Below are 18268 nucleotides of genomic sequence, written 5' to 3' on the forward strand. Positions count from 1 at the left end.
GAACCGGCGGTTTACGACCCTTGTGCATGCCTGGGCTGGCCTATGGCTGACCTATTTACCATCATACATGAGTAGCAGTTATCATCGAAAAAAGATTAAAAAAAGTTATCCTTAGACCAAAAATAAGATATCAAATTTGTATATTAACAAGAAGTTAAACTTAGAGGAGAAAACTATATAGTAAAATCCAATAATTTAAATACGTAATTAGTCTCTTTCCTCAATTATTTATTTATTGCGAACTTGTGTCCCCAATAGATAAAAAATTGTACTACAAACTTTTGTTGCTTCGTTATTGCCTGAAACATGTTTCCAGTGAGGAAGAAAAACGATGAAGTATCATTTACTTATGCCCCCCTCAATTTGTGCTTTTTGTTGTCACGTTATAAATTAATGATACAAAATATATTAAATATTATTCTTTGGTTCTCAATCAAAATTAGATATACATGTTAATTTTAGTTTTGTAAACATTATTTTAATATAATATAATTTCGCTTGATCAATCAAATTGAATATGAGAGAATTGAACTGTGTGTACGTCGGTACGTACGTATATAACCCGTGCATTTAATTCTTGATCTTAATTTAATTTCTGATTACAAAAATTATAAATTTTGATTGAAATTAGTATTTGAAATGCTTTATTTTCCGAACTTTTCTAAATGGAATGTGAGATTAGTCAAGCAAACGAAACGAATATTAAAAAAAAAACTAAAGCAAAGCAAAAAAGGATTGATGAAATATACCGAATTGGAATCCGACCCCGAATTTTAATTGTTAGAGAATTTTGAACAAATAATTTTAGATGGCATTGCAATTAAACATAAAGATCAAAATAGAAGTTCATTAATCACCATGAATACCCTTATCTTATGGGACCATATTTAGGTCTTCAACAATTTTTGCAATAGTCTCATTTGTTTGTGTTTGGAGGAAATAGTGTATGACGTGGAGGCCGAAATCTGTACTTTTAGTTTCAAATTTGTATATCACTCACAAAAGTCATTGACTCTAATATAAAAAAATATAGTAAGATTAGACTAATGTATTTTCCTTCAAATCTAAAATAGTGGTACGATTAAAAAAATATCAAAATTATAATATACTTGTTCGGTTTCCAAGATAACATAATATAATGTATACTCTAAAATTGAGTTGTGAGATTATTTTAATCATAGAGATTAGCTATGACTAATTATCCCATGATTATCCTTTATCTATCTATGATTGAATTGTATGATTGAATCTCATGAACCAAACACACTACAAATTTAATCCCGGATACAATCTTGCAAACCAAACACCTCATTAATTGACTAGTACTACTATTTTTAAAAGTTGTTGAATTATCAGAATTTAGCCAAATTTTATAATTTATAGCAATATACCCTAAAAATAACTATTACTAAGTACTAATTACAAATTAATTTAATTTAGCATATGATATCGATCATTTACCATTTTCTTGGTCACTTTATCACTCGCACATGCGATTTGTATATTATATTAGCGAAATATCAATTGCCAACTACATCAGAAACTAAATTACTTTTTACACTGTCGAAGACCTAAATATGGTCCCATAAGATAAGTACGACCTAGGTCCAAAATGCAGCACATAAAGTTCTCTATATTTAATTTTCTAATTTTCCACATAATGATGTTTTAACAATAGTATTTGACTTAAAAGAGGAGAGGATTATGGATTAGTTAATATTAGGCAGGAGCATCCTCATCCATGCTCTTGCCAAAGAGCATGGATGTAGGCTCGCCTCACATTTATTAATTTTTTACTCTCTGCTCTTTCCCAAGAGCACAACACTCACATCCATGCTCTTCTGCAAGGACATGCTCAAAAGTCCCACCATTCCATTATTTAATTTAAATACTTCAATTACTAAAAACATTTCTACAATATAAAAATACATTAAAAATACTCGAACTACTATTACAGATTAAAAAATAATAAAAATTACATACTTAAATCCTAAAAAATAAATATTATATGCTTAAAATTGTAAAAAATAAAATTACATAATTAAAATTCTACAAATTAAAAATTACATGCTTAAAATCCTAAAAAATAAAAATTACATAATTAAAATCCTATAAATTAAAAATTACATACTTAAAATACCTTCGTGGAAGACTATTCTATCCCCCAATGTTTTTCGGAGACCTCGTATCATTGCATAATGTGCATCAAGTTGCTCGGGAGACATGTGCGACGTATTGGCCATACTCGTTGGCCGCCGGCCGCAAGGAAGGAAGGAACAGGCGCGACGTCGGTTGGCCGCCGCCTGTTTCCTTCCTTGCGGCCGGCGTTTGAAACTACTCGGGCCGGCGTCGGGGCTGCCCAAGTTAGCTGCGGCAAGCTGGCTAGCCATATCATCCGAGCCGACGTCGGATAACGACCTCGACCATTTGTTGGATGAGCTGGAGGAGAATGATAAGCCTCCCCTATACTTCGAATGAGTACGCATATCCTGCCAAGCGTTGAGGTACTTGAATGCTTTGTAATAACAAGACTGGTAGGTCGCCATGGAGGCACTGATGATGTCGAGCTCGCTCTTGCCGCTCCCCGCCGACTCCTGTTCCTGGAGGTAAATCCCCTAGAACTTTTGGATTTCTTCATTGGCTCTGAAGATGGCATTGCGCACCATACTCTCATTGCGCTCGATGGTTCCTCCGGTCGGGTGGCATTGTACCGGCGAGAGACGCAAAATCAAAACCTATCCCCGGTTTGGTTCGTGCCAACCTCCGGATCATCGAAGATTTCCAAATAGGCTTTGAATATCATATTCATCTCCCTCGGAGTGTACGAGGTGCGGACGTGAGGATCGCCGCCACGACCCATGACACGAGTGCTACGAGGAGGAGGAATAGGAAGAGTTTGGGAGCCGCCGCTCCCTCCCGATTCTTGTTCAGGTGCCCACCCGTATCGCCCATCGGGGGCATCTTGCTCGTCCACCGGGTAAGGACGGTAGCCACCCGGAATTTGAGAACGGTTAGAGGAGGGGGCGAGAATTCCGTTTCCGGACTAGGGAACCATTCGTGGTTCCAACCACGGGAGCCGGAGGGTTGATCGCCGGAGCCAGACATTTTGTTTTACAAGAGTGAAGTGAAAGATTGAGAATTGATAAGAGAATTTAGATGAGAATTGTATAGTGTGGTGTAAAATTTTTTGTGTGGAAATGAGGGTATTTATAGATGAAAAATGTGAATTTTGGGAAAAAAATTGAAAATTTTTTTATAAGTGATGAGAAAATGGATATAATTTATTGGGAAGTGGGAATATATATATATATATATATATATATATATATATATATATTAAATGATTTTTAAATTAAAATTTGATTTTTTTATAAAAAATGAAAATGCCAACGGCTTATTGTGTGCTGCCACGTCGCCTTGCTCAGCAGCACGAATGTGCTCGATGTATCGAGCAGCGTCGTGCCGTCGGCAAGAGTGCAGCGGCGCGCAGCAGGGTGTCGCGCCGTCGGCACAGACGCGGTCCTTCAGCAAGAGTACCGTTGGGGATGCTCTTAAGAGAGACCGGGCACTCCACCATTCAAAAGATAGTTATAGTAATATGTAGTGGTGGATGAACTATTTGGGTCTACTCGGGCAGTTTGAGTATCTACTTATAAAAATCGGGCACTCGATCCGTTTTAACACAGAACTAATTATACGGTCCGAACTGTTTTAGATTGGAAAATTTAGAAAGTTGATCACAATTGCAAATATATGTATAAGATAAGTATAATGTTCATATATTCATCTGGCAGCGTATTAGTACCAATAAAACAAATGCCAAATTAAAATAATAGGAGTACAACTTAAAGCAAATAATGCAGTAGTCTATTAAACTATATTTAAGGAATTAATCTTGAACTGTAATCCCACTTAGTAGAAATCTATATTCTTTGTTGTGTCAAATCATTGCAAATTGTGCCAAATCAATGAGCTTTAAAGGGTGGGCAAGATTCTTGAAGCACTTTCAGCATTATATCATCTAATCTAAATTTTGAGTAATTTTCCACATAAGTATTAAATATTATGGTCAAATAATTTTGTTTGACAGTTCCACTGGTAATAGTAATCTTGACTACATAAAAAGGTTTGAGGTTTCTTTCTTTCGTCCTTTTTATTATTTTTTAAATGAGTTGCAACTTTAAACTCGTAAGGATCCGTATCCCCAATTGCAATAAAAATATGGTGTCTTTCATTAATTATGACTTAGATTAAACAAATTAAAACTTTTAGAATTTGTCCAGGTGGTTAGATTTAATAGTTCAAATGTTCAAAGATAATCGGATAATATTATATTTTTTTAAATTTAGGTGAAAGAGTGAATAATAAAAATAATCATTGGATATTAAGGGCCCGTTTGTTACCCATGTTAGGCATAGATAGGCCTCCCTATCTACCCTAATTTCTTTGTTTGGTTGCCATGTTAGCTATCTACCTGACCCGGTTCTTCCATCCCAGAACCCGACTCTCGCGAAGATATGGGATGCCAAAACAGAGATAACTCTGTCTCTGGTGAAACATGCGATAGGGATGAAGAAACGCATTGAAGCTTTCGCATTTCACCCAATTGACTTGAATACCCCTTGATTTACTCCATCTCCATCTACTTTACTCCACAATCAACCACCAATTGCTCTTGTTGTTGTCAATTGCCGGTGTTGTTTACGCCCTGGTTAATTACGATTCCGATAAATCTGCGCTTCTCGAGTTCAAGGCCTCAATTTCAGACCCCTACAGAGTGCTTAGCAGCTGGGGTTCCAACAATCCGAATCACTGCTCATGGGCCGGCGTTTCGTGCGGGTCGGGTTCGCGGGTCGCTGCGCTGAATATAACCGGCGGAGGTAATTCTTTATCTTGTGCTCGAATTGCTCAGTTTCCGCTCTATGGGTTTGGGATTAGGAGGAATTGTTTGGGTGGAAATCGTAAAATTTTGGGTAAATTGTCTGCTGCTGTTGCTAAGCTTAGTGAACTCAAGATTCTATCACTGCCTTTTAATGAATTGAGTGGTGAAATTCCTGCTGAAATTTAGTGTATGGGAAAGCTTCAAGTGCTTGATCTTGAAGGGAATTTGATCTCAGGTGCTTTGCCCTCTCAATTTAGTGGGTTGAGGAAATTGAAAGTTCTTAACTTGGGATTCAATAAAATCTTTGGAGGGATGCCGAGCTCTTTGTCAAATTGTACGGGCCTTCAAGTTCTGAGTTTAGCTGGGAATCAGTTGAATGGATCAATTCCGGGGTTTGTGGGCGGGTTTATGGATTTAAGCGGGCTTCACTTGTCGTTTAATCTGCTTAGTGGATCTATTCCAGTTGAGATTGGTGATAATTGTGGGAAGATGGAGCATTTGGAGCTCTCCGGGAATTACTTGACTGGTGGTATTCCAAGAGAAATTGCTAAATGCAGTGGGCTAAAGACCCTTCTCTTGTACTCTAATCTGTTGGAGGAGGTTCTTCCTAGTGAGCTTGGTCAGTTGAGTCAGCTTCAAGTGATGGATGTTTCGAGGAACAATTTTGGGGGCCCGATTCCACCTCAGATTAGTAACTGTACAAGTCTTTCAATCCTTGTATTGGCAAACTCATGGAATCCTCTTCCAAATGTTTCGATTTTAGGTGGTAGTTATTCGATGGAGAAGCTGGCATTGCCTGTTGATTAGTACAATTTGTACGAGGGTACACTCCCTGATGAAACAAAGGCCACACAAGATATTGTCATTCATGGGATTGATTGTATTTGTTGTAGTTTACTTGTAGAATTCATAAACTGGTGGAACAACTTGCTGATTTTGATGGACATGTGTTGATCCAAATCCAATCCAATCCAATCCAAATATAGCACTCGCTTTGCTGTTGTGTATCAATAAATGAACTTTGTTTCATGTTTCTGCACTCATTAAGATGAAATTTGTTTCATGTTTCATTTTTCATTAAGATGGACTAATTCAGATTACACAAATTTGTTCATAATGGGGAATGAGGACAATCTGAGAATTATGAAAAATTAATGAGGATAAATTCGTGAATTCATGTGTGTATCTACAGTTTGGCTACCTCATACCAAACAGAGTGTTTACAAACGTGAGATATGTATCTGTACAAACAAACAAATGTATGTGATTACTAACTCCAACCCTAAACATGAGATTGGAGTTTACAATCTTGTAACATATGTTACACCGTCATAGAAAACAAACGAGCCCTAAGATTCTACCTTTTGTTCAAGAAAATCATTGGATAATAGTTCACTCTTATTTCATTTATTTTGTTCTTCTTTCCTTTTTTCCTTCCCATAACTACTCACTGCTGCTTTAATGAAAACTTGAGAGGCCTTCAAATTCAATTTTAGTGACATTATACTTTAATAGTCTAGTAACATATTTATGTTAGATAATTCGCAGTAAAATTTATAAAAAAAAGGTAAAACAAAATATAAATAAAATTCTATCACGTTTTATACTTTACATTTTAGGTAATAAAGTTATTAAAATTAAGTTATCAGAAATTTAACACATCATAATTATAAGTGTATGCAAACTAATTATCAGATGTTCTGTGATTTAAGTTTGGGTGTTTAAAATAAAATATAGTATCAATTTTAGCATTTTATAATGAACACTTTTTACCCTCTATTAAGCATATATACATATGCATATTAAAAAAAATTTAAAAGGAGAAAATATACTAATCACTGATGGAACCAGCGTAGGCTCTCCCGACGCCGGCCTCAGTTCTCCGCCATGGCAGCCCAGAAATGTGTGTCTGTGAGAAGGAATGTCTATGTGAGGATGAAGAGAGAAGAAGGGAAGGTTTACCGATGCGAAAGAAAATTTTATAAAGTAAAGTAGGTAGAGATATAGCTAGGGACCTATAAGTTAATAATCAATTTTTTTAATCTAACAAATTTTCTTTATTTTTTAATTCAATTAATATTCATTTAATTACCCCAATTACATTCAAATCTTATTAAATATGTTGTGATTTTCTAATTAAATAAAATATATATGCTGATTTTAATTTAACTATAACTAATTGCTTAGAGATAGTAAATTGCAGCGGCGCTTTATTTTATTTGTTTGATTAAGAATTGCATTTTTATGAATTATGATTGTAATTTGGGAAATACTATAATTTAATTTATTAAATTTTGTAACTAAATAGTTATAAATTTAGGTTTTAATTTGTAATTTATGAATATAGGGAATATGAGAAAGGAGATTTAATGATTTTTATTTATTTATTTATTATTATTATTATTATTATTGTTATCTAAATATCCTATCAATTTTAAATATATTATATAGTAAAATTAAATATCCAATCTTAATATTAATACTCCCTCCATCCTTGAAAAATAGATAAATTTTTAGGACAACGTAAGTTTTAATGCATAATTGGTCAAGTAAGAGATATAGAAAGAAAAAAGTGTATTTGGACCCACATTTTTAGAGAGAAAAAAATTTCCTTAAGCAGAATTGGTCTATTTCTAAGGTCATCCCAAAATAATAAATGTGGTATATTTTTAAGATAATGAGGAAGTATAATTTTAAATTTCACCACCGGCTTGTTTAAGTTTCTGATTCCGTCACTGATACTAAGAGCACCCACAATCGTAATCTTGCCAGCGAGCACAGTTGTGGGCCCGACCCCACTTTTTCTGCCTGCTCTCTGGCAAGAGCACAACACCCACAGCTGCGCTCTTCCGGAAAGACGAGCACAATTCAATTTAAAATTTAATTAAATAAAACATTTCCATAAAATTAAAATCATTAAAAAACCACAATAAATATTACAAATTACAAATAAAATAAAAAAGACATAATTAAAATCCTAAAAATTTAAAAATTGCATAATTAAAATACTAAAAATAAAAAATTACATAATTAAACTCCTAAAAATTAAAAATTACATAATTAAAAGCTAAAAATACCCCGTGGACGACTACTCAACCGGCGACACTACCCCCAATTGTCTTTGGAGGCCCAATATCATGGTCTCGTGCGATCGAAGTTGCGAGGGGGTCATAGTGGACCTATCGGCCATATTGAGTAGGGCCAAAAGCTGCCACAACGAGTTGGTGGGGGTGGAGGTGGTGCATATGGAACGGGAACGGGAGCGGGAACTGGAGCATCGGCGGTTGCAGTCGCGGCTCGACGGCGGTTGGCCGCCGCCTTCTTCCTTTCTTGCGGTCGGCGTTGGGAACCGCTTGGGCCGGCGTCGGGGCTACCCTAGTTAGCTCCGGCGAGTTGGCTAGCCACTTCTTCGGAGCCGGCGTCGAATAGGGATACCGACATTGACAGTTTGGAGGAGCCGCTAGAGGAGGATGTTACGCCTCCCATATACTTCGGGTGCGTCCGCATCTCCTGCCAAACTTTGAGGTACTTGAACGACTTATAGTTCATGGATTGGTAAGTGCTCAACGCGGCAGTGATGATGTCGACCTCGCTCCGGCTGCTCCCCGCATTCCGCTCTTCCTGGAGGAAATAACCATTGAACTTGCCAATTTCATCGTTGGCTCTGTAGATGGCGTTGCGCACCATACTCTCATTGCGCTCGATTGTTCCCGGCAGCCGGTTTTCATTGTACCGGCGAGCGATGCGCTACCAAAAGTGATCGCCGGATTAGTTCGTGCCAACCACCGGATCTTCAGAGATTTCCAAGTACGCCGTGAACAATTTATCCATCTCTGCCGGAGTGTACGGTGTGCGGACACCGCGAGTAGGAGGAGTCGGAGTTTGGGAGGGAGCGGTCGGCCTAGGCTCCGGTGTCCACCCGTATCGCCCTTCGGGGGCACCTTGATCGTCGATTGGGTATGGCCGGTAGCCACCCGGAACGCCCGAACTTTGGGTTTGAGGAGGGGCAGAATATTCTATTTCCGAACTAGGAAACGGTTGTGAACCGAACCATTTGGGGTTCCAACCGTGGGAGGGCGGGGGGTCATCGCCTTGGCCGGACATTGTTATGTTGTAGGAGTGGAAGAAAGATTGAGAATGGATACGAGAGAATGAAGATGAGAATGAGAATGAGAATGAAGATGAGAATGAGAATGAGAATGAAGATGAGAATGAGAATGAGAATTGTGTAGTGTGAGGTGAATTTTTGGGTGTGAAAGTGGGGTATTTATAGATAAAAATGTGTATTTTTGGGGGAAAAAAATTAATTTTTTTTAAAAATGACGGAAAACGGTAAAAAAACGGATATATTTTTTTTGGGAGCTGGAATTTTTTTTTAATTTTTAATCTATTTTTTAAATTAAAAACCGATTTTTAATTAAAAAAATAAATTCAAAGGCAACGGCTATGCCGTTGCCCAATCGCGTGCCGCCATGTCAGCTGCTCGCTGGCACGGACGTGTTCGATGCATCGAGCAGTGCCGTGCCAGCAGCGCGAGCGCAGCGGCGGTGGAGCTCGTCCTTGCCAGCGGCACGGACGGACGGACGCCGTCCGTCCACCGTTGCAGATGCTCTAATGTTCATGCTAATTTTTTTGCAGACAAATAAATGTTAGATCAAATTCTCATAAGCTTGACGAACATATCAATTTTTGCAATTTCGGCAGTGGCTAATAATCTATAGTAACATAGAGATTGATTAGTATTTCAATAAAAAATTTATTAATATTTAATTAATTTTCATTAAGTTTGGAGAATATTGTTCTAGTGGTGAACATTGTTCATGAATTATCAAAAATGAAAGTGTCTATATTTATTGGGCAGAAAAAGTATAAAATACTGCAAAAATATCTTAAATGTGATTATTTTATGTCCAAAGATTATCCAGTACTAATAAATTTCACTGTGGAACAAAGGAAAATAGAACCTTAATATCCGTGAATTTTGTTCGCAATTCAAACTATATATTATAATTAAACATAATCGTCATCAGCGGTTCGCAATTCGGATAGGCCAAATGCAATGCAATTCACTTGGCCCTCTTGTATCTGAAAAGTTAAGTTTCATGTATCTAATTAAATTATTTGAATATTTTCTTTTAGGATTTAGCAAATAATCTCAATTGTCAGTTTCAACTAATCTATAGACATATAAAATATTTTAGGAAGTCCATTCCCGCAGTAATAATTGTTAATATATTTCTGGTTGAAAATATTTTAACACTTGCAACCAAAAGTAATATGTAGTAGCGAAGCCAGAATTTTAATGTTGGACGGCCAACCTACCTTCAAAGTTGTGAGATATTTTTGTTTTGTCATCGCCAAAAACTGATACGAGTCATGCGACCTAAGCTGGGACTACGACAAAGATGGATAATGCGAAATAACTTAAAAATTGAATTTACTACAGAGTATCTCATGAATTTTATGGAACAAAAACTAAGGATAAAGTGTACTTTGTGAAGCTAAAACAATAATAAATATAAAAAATACTAAACATTGCAGCCTATAGGACTCGCTGTAAAAAAGGCAGAGTAAACATCGAAATTGGTGGGGGGACCATGGACCACCCTGGCCATCATGTAGCTTCATCATTGTGGATAATTATGACATAAGATAATGTAATCAACAAATAAGGTTTTATTGGCAAACATGCATGTCGTAATTATTAACTTATAATTCACATCAATTATTTAGAATCACGTTAATGCATTGTACAATAATGTCCTTCATCTAGTTAATGTATTTGCCATATAATGAAAATATTTTCCGTTGTAAGAAAAAAATAAAAATATCTCAGTCGACAACAGATTGATGAATCTAACTCTACTCTTGCGTCCAAAACCCAAATTAAGTTAAATTATCTAAAATATTTTATCATTTAGTTGAAAAGCGCTCAGCATAAACTATAGTATATAAATTACAAAGTAAAGATAAGAAAAATATTAGACACGTGGCTGATAAAGCTTGATGTCCAAATACAGTAACTTTTTTCCCGTATAAAGAAACAATATCTCTTCCCGTGATGATATATGCTGCCAAATTGCAAGATTAATTGATGTCTTTTTACGTATTCAATAAGAAAATTAAATCAAACAGCTTTTGAAAAACTCACATAAAACTTAAACTCAAACTATTCCACATTTGCTCTATGAAATTTTATTAACACTTTTATAAGGCTAATTTCGAAAAATATGGCATATAGTATATTTTTTCAAATGCTTAAACAATTCTAATTAAGATACATAGACCCAAGAGTTTAATGCTCCGTATGTTTCAAGCAGTTTACCACTTTATAATTTAATATTCTACGTAGTATTGAATTATATAAATTATTTCCTGGAAACAAACTTTCAACCGCACAATTATCATTATTATATTATTAATATTTATAGGTGAACGACAAATTATTGAAATGAAATAATATTTAGCCACGTCAATACTATTTCAAATATGCGACGCAATTTTTTGCCCAAGATGGCAAAATTTGAAGGCTCCAAGTCTCATATTTGCTTCGTTATTTATACCCCAATAAAATATTTTTGTAGTGTTTCAGTTCTTGGGGTAAAAAAGATAACGACTACAAAAGGGGAAAAAGTAACACTTGTTGTGCACTAAAATATTTGGCTTAACCGTGCGCTAATTAAGATAACTTTGTGCTTAGTCATTGATTACAATTAATTCCCAAATTGAAAGTTTTTTAACAACCTGCCACGTTCGAGCAATTAGGGTTTTATTTTAAGATTTAATGCGATTTTTTCTTGATTTGCTTTGCTCACTTCTGAGGTAAAAAAATTAATATAGGAAAAAGGGTAAAACGACAGGTGGCTTATCTTAGTAGTTGATTTTGGATTAGTGATGGCTAATACACCATCATCATTTCATGTTGGTTGAGAGAAAACATTTCAATTTTAATCTTTGGGGATGACATCTGTTCCCCATTTTTTTTAATTTTTAATATGACTTGAACGAGTTTATTCAGAATTTATTTTCGAAACATGGGTGAAATGGACTTTTAAATATATTACTCCCTTCGTCCCATCTCATGTGATGGATTTCTTTTCGGCATGAGAATTAAGAAAATGATATGTATTGAGTTAAAGTGGAGAGAGTAAAGTATGAGAGAGGAAAAAGTAAGAGAGAATAAAATAAGAAAGAGAGAATAAAGTAACAGAGAGGGGATAAGGTTAGAGATGACTGAAGTTTTGTTTTTAGCTAAAAAATGAAATCAATCACTTGAGATGAGACAATCCAAAATGGAAAGTTGATCAACTGAGGTGAGACGGATGAAGTATTAATTTCTGAGTCTCATGCATATGTTACTCCCATAAGATTTTATGACCTTTCATTTACGATATTTAATCCACTCCAAAATAAACACTGATCTAACTATACTTAAAATTTAGTGCAGTACTAAGGTCGTGACTAACTTATTTTAATTGTTTTGTTAATATTAATTGTGTCGACGCAAATCATACTACTATACATCGACTTTTATAGTTGAAAATTAAAAATGACTTTTTATCAAGCCGAATTTATAGCACCACATTTTGATTTTATGCAAATTAAATATAAACATATTAAGCGATCCTCCGCCGTATATATTAAACTATATAAACTAGGTGTGGGCGATTTTCTTTTCAACTAGAGCTCATATTTCTGCCCAAAATATTTGGCACATATTAATCCGATAATCGAAAATTTGTTTTTATTAGAAAATAGTTCTCGCTATGTAAACATAATAAGTACACCTCCGTCAATTTATTCATGCATATTTATAATTTTTACAACTCTTTCTCTCTAATATATACGTGTGCTAATAGAAATGTACTTATAAATAACTAATTGATCCAATTTTCCCTTAACTAATGCATGAATTTCAATTCGAGAAAAGAAAATAGAAAAACTACAGTATCCAGGAAACCAATTACACGTTCACACGTCATCATGAAAACCACTTCCATTAACGCTTTTGCGTTGACATTGACCATAATACCCTCCAATCATTTCTTGTGTACCACATTGTCCTCTACAGAAATGGACACTTGTTTGTACGTGAACTCTCTCTCTCTCTCTCACTCTCTCTCTCTCTCTCTCACTTTTCGACAGAGACTCAATTGTTGATCTCTGTATAAATCCTTAACCAAACTGCCGCTATTTGCTTCTCCCTCAAAAATCAAAACCCCCTCTCTATCTCTCTTTATAACAAATTCGAAGCATTTATGTACTTTAAATTCCCTCATCTTCTCTCTTTCTCTGCAACACAAGCGCTTTGTGAAAGGAAATAACGCACCTCCAATCCCTCTCTCTCTCTCTCTTCACTTTATCATGTAAGTATCACCAGATTTTTATGATTCTGGGTGTAAATTTCACCTTTGTTGTTATATTTAGTCTCTGTAAAAAATGGATGACTAGATTATAACATGAATTGATGAGAACTTAATTAACTTTATTGTTGACCTTTTAATTATATGCATGTAGCTTCATATTATATGCTGTCTCCATTTCTCCTGCAACTAGCTTCTTTTTTTATTCCACCTTGATTACTCAATAAAACACTTGTTTTATGCCACAAGTCTAAACAATTCAGTGTTTGACATCATTCCAAACTAATTAACCTATAAATTTGTCAATCTTCACTCTTTTATAATGCAATAACATTAACAACTAATATGCTCAGACTCCCAAACCCCACTTGTTTGCTTCAATCGACTTTCATCCACACCAATCAAATCCTATGCATATAAATATTGTTTTTTCAAAATATCTTCTCATTTATATATCTATATTTCTTGTCTTCAGAAACTAGCCCCATTTGGTTTTGCTCCATTCCAGCAATGAGGCAAGAAGAAAAATTTCTCAAGGTAATTAATTATCTTCCTATAACAAGTCTATATATTTATGAACATTATCCTTCAAAAAAATTGATCTATTTTTAGTTTCGAGAATTTGCTTCATTAACAAATATTTTCTTGCAGTCCAATTCGTGGCCGAAAACGGTGGCCAGAAAATGGTTGAATATAAAGGGTGGATCGGATGAGTTTGACTCTGATTGTGACACAAAAGGTACAAGATTCTAACTATATAAATTATTTTAAATTAAAAAAAAAATTGGAATAATATTAACAAAATATTGGTGAAATTTTTCAGATTTTCTGAAGAGGAGTTTGAAGAGTTGCTCCGATGATGGGTCATCCGCCGTCGTGCCGGAGGATTTGTCAGGTAATTTCCGGCTTCCGGTCAACTTATTCGTATATTTTATTTTTATCTTTTTTGGTAGAAAGTTGATTTACTTTTAAGATATGATTAGTATACCACGATCTAAATAAAAAAAAACATGGGGGTTGCTATTAAGCTGTGATTAGGTTGGACGGATGTGATTATTTTGAAGAGTAGATATTAATCAGATGATAGATAGTGGGTCTTTTTTGGGTGTCTAGCTTAATTAGTCGTTAATCACGTAATTAATTAAGGTTTTGTGTTTTATAGAGGAGTGGTTGATGGAAACGAGCAACAAAATTGAACGGCCTGGATTTGACCATCTTGTGCCACCTGTCTCTCCTGATCTAGACCTCAGGTAAGGGATAGCATCAGATTAGATATCTTTCTTCCACTATTGGTTTCCTTGTTTTTATTGATTTTGTAATTAAATAGTGCTAGTCTATTTTATTTAATTTTTTGTATTTTCTTTGAGGGAAATATAATTAGAAGAATGTTTTTTTAGTGAAAAAATATTGGTGTTTAAGTTTATAGATTTAAACGATGTAAGTTGGATTTTGTAGGATGTTTGTTGGGACATGGAATGTAGGAGGCAAGACTCCAGAAGATGATTTAAATCTAAATGATTGGTTAAAGACCAAAACATCGGCTGATATTTATGTACTCGGGTATGTCTAAAATTTCATTCAGATCATCCTATATAAAACAAGAGATGAACCTTAACTCATCTTGTTATACTATTTGTTTTGGTTTAGGTTCCAAGAGATCGTACCTTTAAATGCCGGTAACGTACTAGGCCAAGAGGACTATAGTCCGGCTGCAAAGTGGCTTTCCCTAATCCGCCACTCTCTGAATGGTGATTCTATCGATCATAAGCATCAACAATCAAGAATCAGCTCCTTTGATTCTTCACTGCTTCATGATGATTATTTTGGAGACATTTTGAGCTTGAGTTCAAGTTCAAATTTAAGTTCGAGTGTAGACGATTCATCTAGTCCAATTAGTGGAACACAAAATAAGTATTGTTTGGCAGCGAGCAAGCAGATGGTTGGCCTGCTTTTGTGCGTGTGGGTTCGTGAAGAGTTGTATCACCACATTACTAGTCTGAAGGTTTCATGCGTTGGGACCGGCATCATGGGATACCTAGGAAATAAGGTATATATAATTTGTTTTAAGTAAGCCATTTTGTTCTCAATAATTTAGTGTGTTGATTGCATTCATATCGTATCTAGGGCTCAATATCTATCAGTATGACGATGCAACAAAAGACATTTTGCTTCGTGTGTACTCATCTTGCATCCGGACAGAAAGAGGGAGCTGAAACTAGAAGAAATTTGGATGTTGTGGAGATTTTGAAGAGAACGAGATTCTCACATTCGGGAAGAAGCCCAAGACGACCATTTACCTCTTATAACATTTTAGATCACGAGTGAGTACAAATATCTGTTTCATCAACGCATGTCACATGTATAAAATCGCATCACATATACTATATATGTGAGTAAAATTGATACGATTGATAAACACTTAATAAATAATGTGTTTTCTGTTTATGCAGTAAGATAATTTGGCTGGGGGACTTGAATTATCGGCTTGCATCTATATGTGGTGAAACATACGAACAACTCGAAAGAAATGACTGGCAAGCACTTCTTGAGAAAGATCAGGTACTATTCAATTTTATCTCTATATATAAAATCTAGTGTACTATCACGATTGTTGATTAAAATGATTTAAGATGTATATATAATATGGTTGGTGACGTGTATTGCAGTTGAGATTAGAACAAAAGGCGGGACGAGTATTTCAAGGGTGGGAAGAAGGGGACATATATTTTGGTCCAACCTATAAGTATATCACAAATTCAGACATTTACGCTTACAAAACCTCTTCCACCAAAGAGAAGCGTCGAACCCCTGCCTGGTAACTCATCTATTTCATCTCAAACAATTGAAAATCAGGTTATGGAAAACAATTGTACTGTATTAATCTGGAGTTAATTATTTTAAATGACAGGTGTGATAGAATATTGTGGAAAGGCAAAGGCCTCAAACAAGAGTGCTATTTTAGGAGAGAATCAAGATTTTCAGACCACAGGCCAGTCTACTCGGTGTTCACTGTCACAGCTAGCAACCAATAGCATTTCTGGCATACGGGCACATGGAGCTGCGGTGTTTGATGTTCATACACGGCGGAGAGATGTATCATAGGACACTGCTTACTCCGCTCCTGCAGTGTGGTTATTGCTAGGAGAGGTGCCATTGGTGTTTTTTTGGGTTATTTATTTCCCTTGATAAAAATGAGAAGAAAGGAATGTAATTTTTGTAAGAAAAATGATGTGTAGAGATTTTTTTAACTGCGGTAAACTGCTCTCCCTTGTTTTTGAGGAATGTAATCTTTGTAAATAGTGAGCATTTACATCAGTCATGCTTTTGTTACGGTATTCTAAATTTTGAACCTCCCGTCCTTATATTTTGCCACACTTCAATACATATTTATTCAAATAAAAAGTTAATAATGAATGTCAATCAAATTTTATTGGCCATTAAGGATGTCATATGCTTGTGCTATACATATTATTCGGATTTACAATGAGAAACTACTTACCAGGATAAGAAAAATCATGAGAAATACTATATCATCCAATAAATGTAAATAGAACACAATTGTTTAGCATCTAATATAATTATAGATAGGGGTGACATTATACAAGGAATTTGGATATCGTCAAAGCAAAGGCTATCTCCTGGCCAAAAAGGTCATTTTTAAGGGGTGATGTATCTGGCCATCCATTCTTTAGAGGCATGTTTAACCACAACAAGCTGATTTTTGAGCAGCCTGGCAGCCGCACCTGCCTGGTCTGGCTAGGTAATTTTTATGGTCTAATGCTGCACTCAAACAGAATACGTCTCAATATCGTTAAGCAAAATATACAGAAGTAAGCTGATGTCTATACCTCGGCCTTTGAGTCTGTCTTAGAAAGTCTTTGCTTAATAAGTCCCGAGCTACGAAGAAGAATACCTCGGCCTTTGAGTCTGTCTTAGAAAGTCTTTGCTTAATAAGTCCCGAGCTACGAAGAAGAATACCTCCTCCACATTCATGTTCGTCTTGCCACTATGTTCAACAACGCGCTCTTTGTCCCATAGTTTCACAATAGTATGCTGCAAAAGAAATAGTTTCTCTAGAAATATACTCCCTCCGTCCTGCGTTACTTGAACGTTTCCTTTTCGGCACGGAGATTAAGGAATGAGTGATAGACAAAATCAAATATTACGGCTGTAGGTGATAATTTTTACTAAAAATGGAAAGAGTGCAAATAACTTGAGACGCCCAGAAAGGAAATACGTGCAAGTAACACGGGACGGAGGGAGTACAATGTTTTTGCCCATCTAAAAAGCAACGCACTGATAGTGATGTGGAGAATATGGCAACAAGCAACCTCAAAAAACTCTTTAGTCAAACAAAACAAGAACACCAAGGGATAACTAAACAACATGAAATATAATTGCTAAAAAGGGTGCTTCTCTAGGACTCCACTAATCTTCCTCTCAGTAGCTAATTACAGAAAAGCTCAATATAATTAACAAGCACTTTTACGTAGGTCATTCAACTTTATAATGGTGAGGAATACCACTAAGCTATGAGGCTTATGATGGCAATCAAGAATCAGAGGCAACTTTAGTCGACACAGTTCTCACCGCAGATTTAAGAATGTGCAATTTTTATGGCACAGATTAATCTAGTGATTCATATGCCACTACTCCTATAAGCATAATCAATTAAGAAGAATATGAAGTCTTTAACCTAACATGGATCTTGTCTAAGGAGAAATATGAACAAAACATAATTTCCAATTTCATAAGCCAAAAGTTAAAACTCTGATTTTTCATTCTAATGTTCATTTGTTTGCCTTAAAATATAAAAGGTTACTTTCATAAGACTATTTTGTGTTTAGTTTTAGTTCAAAAACAACAAATGATAAAAAAGGTCAGCAAATTTTTGACATGTGGAGAATAAACTAGCAAGAAATATGTAAGGCCATCCACAACGCTGTCTCTATACCGTCTCTTAAACCGTCTCTTAACTACTATTTGAGCACTATTTGAGGGCCCCACTGTCCTTTTTGCCTCC

At 35.4% G+C, this 18268-nt stretch overlaps 2 protein-coding genes across 2 annotated transcripts; both read left to right on the top strand.

The window, feature by feature from the left end:
- Positions 1-4436: 4436 nt before the first annotated feature.
- LOC121763395 (LRR receptor-like serine/threonine-protein kinase RPK2) lies at positions 4437-5826 on the top strand. The gene is made up of 2 exons (XM_042159405.1): positions 4437-4880; positions 5118-5826. Exon 2 carries the CDS (start codon positions 5195-5197, stop codon positions 5687-5689), a length of 495 nt encoding a protein of 164 aa, XP_042015339.1. The 5' UTR covers positions 4437-4880; positions 5118-5194; the 3' UTR covers positions 5690-5826.
- Positions 5827-13035: 7209 nt separating this feature from the next.
- On the top strand, positions 13036-16580 carry LOC121763422 (type I inositol polyphosphate 5-phosphatase 8-like). The gene is made up of 11 exons (XM_042159434.1): positions 13036-13248; positions 13721-13782; positions 13897-13984; positions 14069-14140; positions 14408-14495; positions 14701-14805; positions 14893-15292; positions 15370-15566; positions 15696-15804; positions 15912-16060; positions 16154-16580. The coding sequence occupies exons 2-11, from the start codon at positions 13756-13758 to the stop codon at positions 16275-16277; spliced, it is 1359 nt and encodes a 452-aa protein (XP_042015368.1). The 5' UTR covers positions 13036-13248; positions 13721-13755; the 3' UTR covers positions 16278-16580.
- Positions 16581-18268: the final 1688 nt, after the last annotated feature.

Source organism: Salvia splendens, chromosome 14 (genome assembly GCF_004379255.2).
Source record: "Salvia splendens isolate huo1 chromosome 14, SspV2, whole genome shotgun sequence".
NCBI lineage: Eukaryota > Viridiplantae > Streptophyta > Magnoliopsida > Lamiales > Lamiaceae > Salvia > Salvia splendens.